This window comes from Electrona antarctica, assembly GCF_951216825.1.
Source record: "Electrona antarctica genome assembly, chromosome: 9".
Taxonomy (NCBI): Eukaryota; Metazoa; Chordata; class Actinopteri; order Myctophiformes; family Myctophidae; genus Electrona; species Electrona antarctica.
The window spans coordinates 31,915,263-31,928,156 of NC_136790.1; the positions used below are offsets into that span (position 1 = coordinate 31,915,263).

The window sequence follows — 12,894 nt, forward strand, 5'->3', positions numbered from 1 at the left end:
ATTTTTTATACAGTGAGCGAGTCTTTTTCTGTCAAAGTTTCCCTTACACACAGCTATAAAGGGTGCTTCAAAGGTGCATCAACACTCACGGCAGGTAGACAGCCAGACAGATCATCCAGAGAGGTGAAGATTAACCTTTTTGTAAGAGGATGAACATAAGTAAATACGTACAACAGGATAAACAACACAACCTCGACTGGATTTTCTTAAATAAACCTTTTATAGTTCACATTCAAAGTTGTCAAAGATGTCATATTATACTTCTTAAAAAAATATTCATCCATGCAACAACAATAAAGGAAAACAAAAAAAGCTATTTGGGGTAGTAATAATAATAACAATTATAATATATTTATATAATATTTCTTTATTTCTACAAGATATATTCTTCTCACATCTATGGAGTGCTGGGTAATGACATCAACACAGATCAATCACACATCATCCCTTTGGAAAGACGAATGGTTTCTCACTGCAAAAAAAATAAAATAAAAAACAGCTCAGCACTCACTTTTATCTTATGTTGACACACATCGGAATATACTGTATTTCCGATATTTTGTCTTCAGAAAACCTCCGACTACCGGAAATAATAATGAGACAATGAAAAATAAATACTTTGAAGTTGGGCGCATACAGGTGTCGTTTATCAGTCAGTGCAGTGAGACAGCAACATTTAAAATATGAAAATAGACTTGATAAGTCTGACAATGTGATGGAAATGGTAAAAAGATTTTCTTAAGTCTGTCACGTAGGCGTACACTTGATTATAGTGCTGTTTTCCCTTCTCCGATTGCCTGACGGTGGAGCTGAGGTTTTCTGATATGGACATTAATATCTTATATTTTTTCACCGATGAAGCACATATCTTTTCTCTGAGTGAAATGCTATAAAAAATAAATGTCTTGACTTGCCCAGGGAAATGGGAAACCTCCAACCATCAACACTGTAGCATTACACAAAATAAACCTATAAGCCACCACACACCCAGCTTCTCACTACTCCCATTATTCAACACACAGGAGCAGATATCAACCAGTCCCCCCACTTCGTCTCAGCACGCTCAGGAAACAGATGGACACAGTGCACACACACACAGTGGTCATGCTTCCACCACAGTGGCAAGCTGGCCTCATGGCTGCCACCAACAAGTCTACAAACACCCAGGCAACTTAACCCTCTTTGACTTTGAATGAAAACCAGGAAATCAAGTATTTTGAATAGGACTTTCCCTGGTACGTGCAGTGCCACACCTGGACAGGAGATGGCAGTGTCAACCACAAGTCTCTCTCTCTCTCATGCCAGTCACTGCCTGAGCCCAAATGGAACAGTGTGTGACACAATGACATGATGATGACACCCCCGCTGTATGATTCCAGCTCTCTGCCCTACACTCGGCAGTAACTTAACTGTGATCATCCCATCAAAAGCATTTACCAGAAATCCAAACCCTAGCCATGAATGTGACCTTTTAAAAAGAGAAGAGTGCCTTCAAGCTTTATCCTCTGTCCCTCCAAGTCCTTAGTTACACAACTGGACAATATTTTCATACTTAATGATAGATTATTATATTACCAATATAAAAATCTAAACCCTCATACTCATGAGTGACCTATGGCTTTGAAAAAATATAAAAAGCAGCCATTTCCCATCGTTTCAGCCTATAATCTGTTCTGCTCTGCGTCTTTACAATACGGTCAACAGAAGTATGATAAGCTAACGACATTATGAAATGTATTTCCTGTTTAACTGTTTTAACAGTTTTAGGGACAAAATGGTGCCTGTGAAGGTGCTCTTTTCTAACAAATATACAATAAAATCTACAATTTCCTTGATAAACAAGAAATATGAAAAGTCTAAATGAAATACTTGCAGTGCTGTTGGAAGTAAACATAACTGCTAATTTCAACCGTTGACAGCCAATGCATGTACAGTATGTTCATCATTGGTTTTGTTTGTTGTGGTTTTGCTGTGATTCTTGAATTAATTTAGCTTCACACAGAGGTCAATAAAGACCTGGAAATTACACCTGCCAATAGTATATTTTGTACCTCAAATTAAACCCTCTTGAAATGTATCCATTAGCCACAGAAAGCATTTTTACACCTGGGTCAACAGCAGCTCTGGTCGTTTTTTGAAGGAGTTGTTAAAGGGAGGGGAAGCTTCATGTATGGATAAAGGTACAAAAAATAAAATACAATTTAGGAAAATAAATCATTTGTCTTACATTGTATGCCTCAGAAGGCAATGGAGGGGGGGGGGGGGGGGGGGGTTAAGAGACCTTACCTTCAAAGGACCAAACACGAATACAATATGAATATAAAATAATACAAAATAAAATAAGCATTTTATTTTGGCTTGAAGCCAGTAGGGGAAAATCCCAAAGCAGAGTTTAGGGATAGAGGGTGTTGTTTCTACATGTATCCACTAGAGGGCCTCATGAAGATCCTTCTAGAATCTAGAACTTCATTAAAGAGGGGACGACTGGTGTAGTCCAGTCCTGGAGGTCTGGCGGTACACAGGTTTTCTTCACCAGGGTCATTTCTAAAGCCTAAAGTTGAAGAACAGCTAGAGGTGGTCAACACTTTAATTAAACATCGACCCACTTTAATTAAATGAGTCACATTACAAAGACAAAACACTGTGGGGTGGGGGGATTCTGCCAACAGTTATGACCAAAAGAGACATCCACTACCATATAAAACCAGCAATCTACAGACAGATTGCTAAATAATAAGTCAATGATAATACTGTGTGTAGTATAGTGGATCATATAGATCCCAAGTCCTAATAGATTTGACACATTGGATGAAGAAGTTAAAGTAATGATTAAGCAAAATGTCATAACTGTACATAGACCTGTACAGAGATGCACATATACAGTAGCATTCTGGAAACAAGCTCTTTTAATTACTTCTGGCAGAATCTCCCGTCTCATGTCACCAGTTCACCACTGGCCTCCAAGTCATTGACACAGAGCCAAAGGTTTGTCGACTCTGATGGACAACGTTGCTAGAGAACCTGCATTATTGTTGTTGCTTCGATCCCCCAAATCTTCTTGTTGTCTCAGTCAGGACACATCTGATCATCTGTTGCGGAGATGTAGCTTGGCTCAGAATCAAAGTGTTGTCCTCTCTGGGTTTTACTGTGCATTTCCAAGGGCAAAACCTGAGAAATACTGTCCACCCATCTGTCTGCTGGGGGAATGGACAAGAGGTGTGTAGACCAGGTGGTGTGTGGACTAGGTGGGGTGTACACCAGGATGTGTATACCAGGTTGGGTGTAGACCATGTGTTATAAAGACCAGCAAGGGATGATGAGGTCACTTTCTCCCTGTGTGTGTGTGTGTGTGTGCGCGCGCGTGCGTGTGTGTGTGTGTGTGTGTTTGTCAGGTGTATGAAGGTTTCTCAGGATTAATTTTGGGGTCATCCAAAAAGAGAACTTTAGCTATGTATGCCAGTGCTTGTGTGTCTGTGTGTGTCCGTGTGTGTGTGTGTGTGTGTTACATCATGTTCTCGTCTCTCAGCTCCTCCAGGATAAGGATCAGACTCTCCAGTCCGAACACGTAGCCTTTGTCCAGACCATGATGCACTGCTGTGTCTCCTCGGAAACCCTTGAAGGTGGAGTGGGCGAAGTCGATCATACGCACGTCCACCAGGGGGGGGTCTGAGAAGGGAGGAGGGGGACGTGTTGTGGTGGAGGAGAGGGGAGGGTCACTGTGGTGAGGAGGGGGTGGTGATTGGTGGCTACAGTCTGTCATGGTGGCGGTGGAGGAGTTCTGAGGGAGGTGCTGGAGGGGAGGCGACTGGGAGGTCATTGGTCCAGGTCTCTGCGTGGGGAATGTCCCCCTTTCGGACCCCACTTCTAGCTCCCCTACTAATCCTGCCACGGTTCCTAACCCTGTTCCTAATCCCGCTTCTGCTCCTAGCCCCAACCCTGATATCTGCTCTATGCCAAACTCATCCTTCTCACAGCAACTAATCTGCTTTTTCTGGCAATCAGGAGCCAGCAGTGCCTTGGGCCAAGGGCCACGGGTTGTTTCCTTCTGTTGTTGATTTTTGGGCCAGGGGCCAATGTGTTTCTCTGTAGGGTCCTGTTGTAGATTTTGGGGCCTGGGGCCACCGTGTTTTTCTGTAGGGGTCTCTTGTTGACTTTTGGGACTAGGGCCACTGTGCATTTCTTTAGGGGCCTCTTGTTGATTTTTGGGCCTAGGGCCACTCTCCATTTCTTTAGGGGCCTCTTGTTGATTTTTGGACCAGGGGCCACTGTTTGTTTCTATAGGGGCCAGTGGTGAAGTCTTCTGCAAGGCAGCGGGCTTCTCAGTGCTGGGAACCAAAGGGGCCTCAGGTGCCTACAGAATTAAAATCAAACAAATAAAATCTGTTAACAAATAAAAGTCAATACGTAAAAAGAACATGTTTTGTATCTGCAAATGCCTGCGATGATTTGTGGTGTGAGAACACGCTTTGAGAATCCATTGGAAAACTGGCAGAAAAAGACTACCGTGTATACTATGTACCTATACAGCACTGATGAAGGTCCTATGACTGAAATGTTTGCTGCTTTTTTGCACCTTTAATTTTGAGCACAGAGCACTTTGAGCATGAAAAACATATTTTCTTAGTCTCGGTCTAAGAAGGATCATGTATTTTTCTGCCAGTTTTCCTCTATGTTTTTGAGACCACCACACCTGCTGTCAAGCCCTGAACAAAAGGACAAAGAAAGGTGAAACAGTTTACCCTGGATTTGAGGATCCTTTGAAAATACAATGATGATCTACTAACTGATTGGTGGTCCCTAACTGCCCTTTGCTTAACATTGTGTTCTTCACATTGTCCGTTATTTATCAAAAAGGAGTAAACAGATAAGACTTGGATAATGATACCTGACACCACCTATGGTACCGGTTCCCATAACACTGTCTGATACCTACTAGGTACTATATCAAAAAATTTGAATAAAGGTAGAATTGTATATAGCCTTAAAACAGGCCAGGGATAGAGGGTATGCTCGTGACATCATCATCATACCTGGACGTTATGCGGGAATGCCTTCTAAGTGGCCTTGACAGCCCATACATCCAAACAGAAAAGTCCTATCTGATTGCATTAAACACATGACACAACATTAAACTGACTTTGCCACTCACTTTATGCATGCACATACCCTCTATACCAGTGGTTTTCAACCCTTTTCATATCAAGGCCCATTATTTATTCTGCATTTGAGCCACGGACCACCAATTGATGGCCTCACAGACTCAAAACTTAGAAAATGTTGTTGTCGTTGGATAAGACTTTGTCCACAATTCCACGCTGTATTAATATTGGTACCATTAGGAGAGATAACAGGCAAACGTTGATCAAAATAACAATTATTCTACACTGTCTAATTGTGTAGACTAAGTAAATTAAGCAATGCAGATGTTTAACAATGATTTACAATGGTAAATACTGTATCTAATAATGGTCCATTTGGTTACCAACTCTCCATCATTTAGCTGGGACCACCTGGAACACCCTCAAGGACCACTGGTTGAAAACCACTGGTCTAGTCTACACCACTGCATTATTGAATTATACACTGAATGAACATGGTCTTGTTATTATACACTGAATGAACATGGTCTTGTTATTATACACTGAATGAACATGGTCTTGTTATTATACACTGAATGAACATGGTCTTGTTATTATACACTGAATGAACATGGTCTTGTTATTATACACTGAATGAACATGGTCTTGTTATTATACACTGAATGAACATGGTCTTGCCATTGATCGCAAACCACAGCAATCAAAAGTGATCATTTGGTGCAGGTGCCAAACAAGAGCAGAAGCACACAAACCCAGAACTGAACAACAATGGCCATGCTGTAGATTCACAAACCATGCCTAACTTGATTTCAGTTTTAGATCATGATAGTACGTCTAATGAAACTCAAACTGGCATAAACCAACCCAACACAAAACACAAATTTACATTGTTTTTACATTGCCTCCCCTTTTAGTTGTTGCTGGGGTATTTGCCAAGTACATTACTGGAATTTGATCTCTGCATTTGACCACTCCTAACTATTAGGAGCAGTGGGCTCTATTAATACAGCCCTCCGCTCAGGAAGTAGTTGAGCATCAGCGTCTTACTCAAGAACAATTTGACAGTAAGCCTGGTGGGGGGGATCAAACCAAGGACCGATTTCCTACTACCTCCTAAGCCAGATACCAGCCAATAAACGATAGAAGGCTAGATACTAACTTGCATTACAATATTAGCCTAGCTTACAGTATATTTTTCAAGACTTTAAGTTATGATACCTGGTACAATAAGGGTAACTGCCCTGCCTCTGTAATAGCAGTACATTGATAACTATCGGTATGTATTTGTGGAACTTTGGGCTTTCCTTGAATAATGTACTTTGTTTTCTTTTTGCATGCTGTAGCGTTTGACTGCATTTCCCAGGGTGGTTAGGAGGAGGGAAGCCGCGGCTGTCACTACTGATTAGTTTCAACATCCTCTAATTAATCCAGAGGCTATACATCCTGTATTCATGTTGTGTTGAGTATAGAAGATGGATGAGTTTCCATTCCTAGTACAGTACCTACATTTAGATGGATAAACAATGTTGCAATGTAAATTGTAACAGTTTGCCGTTTGCAACTTTTTACATAATTTACCCAATACATTTTCTGTTCACTTAATTCTCCAGTAAAAGCTGATAGCTGCTTTGCAAAAATATTTTGAAAGCTAGTAAGAACAGCTACAACTGCATTTGAAATCTAGCCTTGTCAGATTTGTTTTTTCTTACCAATTGCCAAAGTTAGACCGTACGACCATGCAGCAAGTCTGTATAGACTGTTTTGAATTGTGTTGAAATGTATAGAACAGATTTATTACGATTTTTCAAGCTTGAAGCAATGGGACTCACTAAAAGCCAAGTGTTTCAGTCGGATGAGCGTGGTTTAGCAGGGTGCACTGTAGCAGTGCACGCTTCTGAACAATAAGGCTGTCTTGTGTGCTAGCGTTGGCTAGAAAAACGTTTCAATGTATTGAAATAAAGAATGTTTTTACATGCATTCTTTTTGCATCACTTAACAAAGTCAAGTAAGGCCTTGAGGTGCCCCTGAGCGAGCCGCAAGGCGAGTGAGTGGCTGTGCTGTGCAGCTGATGGCCTCATGCATCAAAGTCAAAGTCGTACGATTTGTCACACATGTTACCGCAGTGAAATTTGTTCTCCGCATTTGACCCATCTCTTGGAGCGTTGAGCCACAGCCAAGGAGCGGTGAGCTGCAGCCGTGCCACGCTCGGGAACGACTAATGCGCCATTTGAGTTGGGTTCCGAAAACACATCTAGCATAGATTAGGTTAGCTTGACAAGACGAGGCAATGCAAGCTGGTGAGAATGCTACAGAGCCCCTAAATGGACATTAGTAGGTACAGTAGGTTTTTTTAGGGGTAGGTTAATTCTGAAAAGCCATTGGTTTATATTTTCTTTTTTTTTAAATATTTTTTTATCCCACGATTTTGTAACCCATTTTTCACCCCTGTGTCAATTATCTAATGTGATCCTGGGCTCTACACACCCTACGCCAACCTAGTCCCCATATATGGGGGACATGGGGAGAGCAACGGACTTGAACTCATGCTTCCTTCATGCCTGAGTGTCCAAGTTGCTCCTTTACACAGGGGGGAGTTTCCCTGGTTGGACGTAGCGCGTGGAAGGAACACGTTATTCCAACCAGTTCCTTTCCCCTCCATCAGGCTGGCCAGGGGGAGGCAGTTTAGAGTCCAGGATTACTGCATGTTTTTTGTGAGGGTACCTACCCTAGGGGACACGGGGAGAACATGCAAACTCCACACAGAAAGGCCCGTTCTGGTTTATATTTTCTGTTTTTTTTTTGTGGATAATTGCGGATTACGTGTTGTTTTTCCACACATGTGACAAGTTATGCGTCTGTGTGGGTGCGTGAGTGTAATTGAAAGAAAGAGAGAGACAGAGAGAGAGATAGAAAGAAAGAGCGCATGTGATTACCTTACCTTTCCCTCATATATGATGAGCAGAGATGAAGAGTAGAAGCGGTACGATGCCTGTCTCTCCAGTATTTCCTTCAGGCTGCGGAGCTTGCTCAGGATTGGCTCAAAGAGGTCTCGCCTGAGGCCCGAGCCATTATGCAGGTACTGGTAGAGAGCCTGACGGAAGCCCTCGATGGAGAGACCACGACCATAGTACTTGTTCCTGCACAGGTAGTGACCCGTGTCCATCTGGTACACCTGAACACACATGATCACAATCAGGACCCCAATCAGGATCACAATGCAAATGTGAAAATAATATTCCTGGCTCCGAAACTTCAGAAGGCAAAGCTCTCCGTCTACCGAAAAATCTTCGTTCCTACTCTCACCTATGGTCATGAAGTGTGGGTCATGACCAAAAGAATAAGGTCACGAATACAAGCGGCCGAAATGAGTTTTCTCAGACGGGTGGCTGGCATCTCCCTTAGAGATAGGGTGAGACGTTCAGTCACGCGAGGGAGACTCGGAGTAGAGCCGCTGCTTCTTCGCCTGGAAAGGAGCCAGCTTAGGTGGTTTGGGCATCTGGTTAGGACCGATGCCTCTCGAGTGTCTCCCTAGGGAAGTCCTCGATGCACATCCCACTGGGAGGAGAACTCGGGGCAGACCAAGGCGCAGATGGAGGGATTACATCGACTCACTGGCCTTGGAACGCCTCGGGATCCCCCAGGAGGAAGTTACTAATAAATGTTGCTCTGGAGAGGAATGTCTGGAGCTCTCTGGTGGAGCTGTTGCCCCCGCGACCCGACTACGGATAAGCGGTTGAAGATGGATGGATGGATATTCCTGGCTCAATTAATTCGTAGTGCTACCTCCAATATCCATCTAATGAAATATTAATAATAATTGACCAATTGATACAATTAATAAAACCATTCACAATTAGTAACTAATTATGAATATGAATATTATTACAGTGATAGTAGTAGTACTAGTAGTATTACCTGCATCCCACACACTCTAACCCCCAGAGTAGCTGAGGTACTCTGTTCACATTTCTTCATCTGACGAGCTGCTTTCTCCTCTGAGGCATCGTCACCATGCTGCCTGGTTCCCATCTTTAGGTCCAGAATACAAGGGTACATGAAGTGGTGGACAACGTTCTCTAACAGCAGGAATTCTGGGATAAAAACATGGCTAAGGAATAGCAATGGCAACAGCAAAGATGGCTTGAACCCAAGTTTGTGAGATCGTCTGGCGCTCTCCTCTCTCTCTCTGTCACCGTGGCCGAGTTTCTTTCTACCAAACGTCTGACACCTCTGATTTGTCTGTTTTTCTCAACGCGTTTCCCAGGCAGGTGACTAAATTAAAAACACACTAATATTTCAATACATTTTTACACTCTCAGAGTTAAGTTAACATGTTTTAATTAACGTTTTACAGTGTACATACAAATCATCAGAATCAGTTTTATTGTTACTTCCATAATAAAAATCACACCCGTGTGAAGTGAAGTGAGCTCTTATCATCGTACATCATCCATTCATTGTCAATGTGAATTTAGTCTTTGTGTAGGACAAAAATTGCCGATTTGCTCGTCTACATATCATTTAAATTCTCCATTCATTGTCAATGAAAATGTAATCTTTGTGTTGGACAAAATTAGCCGATTTACTCGTCCACATACATACATTTTCCATTCATTGTCAATGGGAATTTAATATTTGTGTAAGACGGAAATCTACACTATAGGTGAATATAGCAGGGGGCCTTCAAAAACAACAGACACATTAGAAAGAGGCAAAGGCATTAAAACATTACAAAGTAGAAAGAGAGCTGACAGCATTGTTTAAAAAAAAGTGCTGCTGCATTCAAAGTGCAATATAGATACAATACTATTCAAAAGTGCTATTCATCTCAAGATGTTGGTTTTGGGGTCAGTACATGGCGAGCGTTCCGATGGTTTGTAACATCTCAGTTAAGGATACTGTAGAGTTTTCTGTCCTTCGACTCAGACCTCATGCGGCTGAGTTGTTGTTTATGGCAGCGGAGACTCCAGGGGTTGTGAGAGATTCTCTCTGAACTCAGACCAGTGTTACCATCCAACATCTGGAATGGGACCTCACAGTGGACCTGCATCTCCAACCTGGGACTCTTCAACTCACAAAGACTGGAGCAGAGTAGAGGGAATTAGTTGAATGATCATTTAGAAGAGAAAAGAGAATGAGAAGAGAGGAGAGGAGGAGAAAAGTGAGGCAATGGCAGAGCAGAATTAGTGCGATACCCACTCATTATCAAAGTAAAGAAGAGAGCACTTAAATATTAAAACCCTTAGTCAGCTGGTCTAGGGACTGAGCACAAACCCAAGCACAACTACTAGACGGGAAACCCATTGGACAGATAAGAAAAAAAACACATCCGTATGAATTGAGGGGCGCTCTTGTCGTACATCATCCAATAAAAAATGAATATACTTCTTCATGAATTAATTTGTCAACATATTTTAACCACGATAGAATGTTTAAAAAAAAATTCAGACACATATGACGTAAATTCTCCTTTCATTGTCAAGAGTTCAGGACAAAAAAGCTGTATATAGGAGGGACTAGCGCCCCTCAAAAAGAAAGGAAAGAAAAGCTACCTGACATACTGATAAGAGACAACCCAAAACCAAAGCCAAATTGAGGCGGCATGATTTCCGTTCACTTACTTCTCAGCCGAGTCGCTTTCATGCACCTCCCTCCTCTCTCCGCGCTCCTCCTTCTCTGAGGAAGAGCGATGAAGGCTGCGACGGGAATGCTTCCTTCTGGGCTGCTCTCTCTCTGGGGGCCAGTGGGGGTCTCTCTCCTCAGCATCAAACACTCCGTCCTCGACATATGGATACGCCACCAGATTGATATAACCGTCGGAATCTCCTTCAAAACACACCAACACTACACCTACAGGAGAGGAGAGAGGAGAAAGAGTGGAGGACAGGGACAGATGAGAAAAGAGGGAGAGGAGATAGATAGAGAGAGAGAGAGGAGAGGAGAGGAAGATGAAAGGAGAGGAGAAAGGGAGGGGAGAAAAGAGAGAAAATATGTACAGTACAGGATCAAAAATTCAACTCAATAACCAAAAGACTAAAAAACACTACATATATTTCTGAAATCAACTAACTTGATTATCAACCCTACATGTAAGTGGTCTGCATTTCTATAGTGCCGCTATCCAAAGTGCTTTACAATGAACATACATTCAGCAGTCGGGGGTTCAGTATCTTGCTCAACAATATTTCGTGGCAAAGCTAGGAGGGGTCTGGATCTAAAGAGCCATTCAACATCCTGAGCCATAAATGATGAGTGTGCTCGTTGCAAGCAAGCCCACAAATAATTGATAAACAATGGAGGTCCTAGAAATGTTGCATGCATGCATGGCTGGCTGAGGGAGTACCATAGAGAATAGAGACCTACCTTTGTACTCTGGTGTGAACTCCTTCATGTCCGGAGGCAGAGACTCATAAAACCTCTGTTCTCTGCTTATCATTGGTTTACACACCGTGTGGTCGTCATAACGCATCATACTAGTGTGACCGCCCACCTACGCACACGCACACACACAAAAAGAATAAAATAATAATACATCCATAAATATATATCCAAGTGATTGATATGTTGTATAGAAAAAAGGAAAGAAACAACCTTTGCTTTTGGTATTAACATACTGTAACATTCTGTAACCATTAGCACCAAACCACCAGTTTTAATAAGCCCACAGTAGTTCATTGAGAAATGTTCTGTGTACAGCATACATCAACAAACAAAACAACAACATATGGCTATTAATAAAGAAAACTCACATCCACCCTTCTCCAGTACCAAAATGAAAAACACCGCTATGGCCCAAAGCACAAAGTGAGCAGTTGACCCTCAGCCTAGTCAAAATGAAAGAAGGATGCGCGTTTGGAGTGGACGCACGTGAATCGACTGTCAACACAAGGCAGCACATGTCTGAAGAGCACTGGAGAGGTGTTGCACTAATCCATACCGGTTCCTCGAGTAGGTGAATTTATTACTGAAAAACATGCACTATGCATGTGCATCTTTGGTTGGCATAACTACTTAATTGGGACCAAACAAAGAAAAGAGGCATATCAGCCCAAAGTAAACATACATTCATAAACTCAACTTTGTATCAAGTAACAATACATTCATAAACTAAGAACTTAATGTTAAGGGACTCCATAACAAGTCAAGCCATTTTCCTGTTTTTATCAGTTCTCTATTTTCCAGCACACACAATAAGTTCCTAACCTGGTGTACAAAGGGCTCCAGAGACACGCCCCCGGCTCTTTGAGGCCCTCCCCCATGGCCTGGCCTGGCCCCCGACATCTTGGTTTCTATGGCGTTGATGTGATGAGGGAGGCACATGGCTCCTGCAGCACGCACAGCACCTCCTGAGGAGGGAGAACAGGAGTCACAGTCAACAGGTGTGTGTCTGAGACGCACGCATGCACGCGACACACACCACACACACACACACACACACACACACACACACACACACACACACACACACACACACACACACACACACACACACACACACACACACACACACACACACACACACACACACACACACACACACACACACACACACACACACACACACACACACACACACACAGTGGGGTCCTTGAGCATTTCCAGGGGGTCTCAAGCAAAATTCGTTACTATGGCATCAGAATCAGTTTAACCACTTTAACCCCATTTAATTCTTTTTAGATTTTGAATGTTTTTGAAATATTTGAACACAATTCTTGCATGGGGGTTACAGGCACAATAATCACTTTAGATGGGTGTCCACAGTCAAATTACATATTTATATTTGGGAGTCCTTAAA

The 12,894-nt window shown here is 42.5% G+C and overlaps 1 protein-coding gene across 2 annotated transcripts in view; it reads right to left on the reverse strand.

Annotated features, from left to right (window-relative positions):
* Positions 1-347: 347 nt before the first annotated feature.
* The window catches only part of ip6k1 (inositol hexakisphosphate kinase 1), a 29,968-nt gene continuing 17,421 nt past the window's right edge, over positions 348-12,894 (reverse strand). For both annotated transcript variants that reach the window (XM_079510455.1, XM_079510454.1), the window contains exons 3-9: positions 12,303-12,445; positions 11,463-11,589; positions 10,721-10,949; positions 9,999-10,180; positions 9,015-9,190; positions 8,038-8,271; positions 348-4,351 (exon numbers count right to left, since the gene is read on the reverse strand). In XM_079510455.1, coding sequence (XP_079366581.1) covers positions 3,503-4,351; positions 8,038-8,271; positions 9,015-9,190; positions 9,999-10,180; positions 10,721-10,949; positions 11,463-11,589; positions 12,303-12,419 — 1,914 coding nt within the window. In that variant the 5' untranslated portion in view covers positions 12,420-12,445 and the 3' untranslated portion in view covers positions 348-3,502. The remainder of the gene's footprint in view (positions 4,352-8,037; positions 8,272-9,014; positions 9,191-9,998; positions 10,181-10,720; positions 10,950-11,462; positions 11,590-12,302; positions 12,446-12,894) is intronic.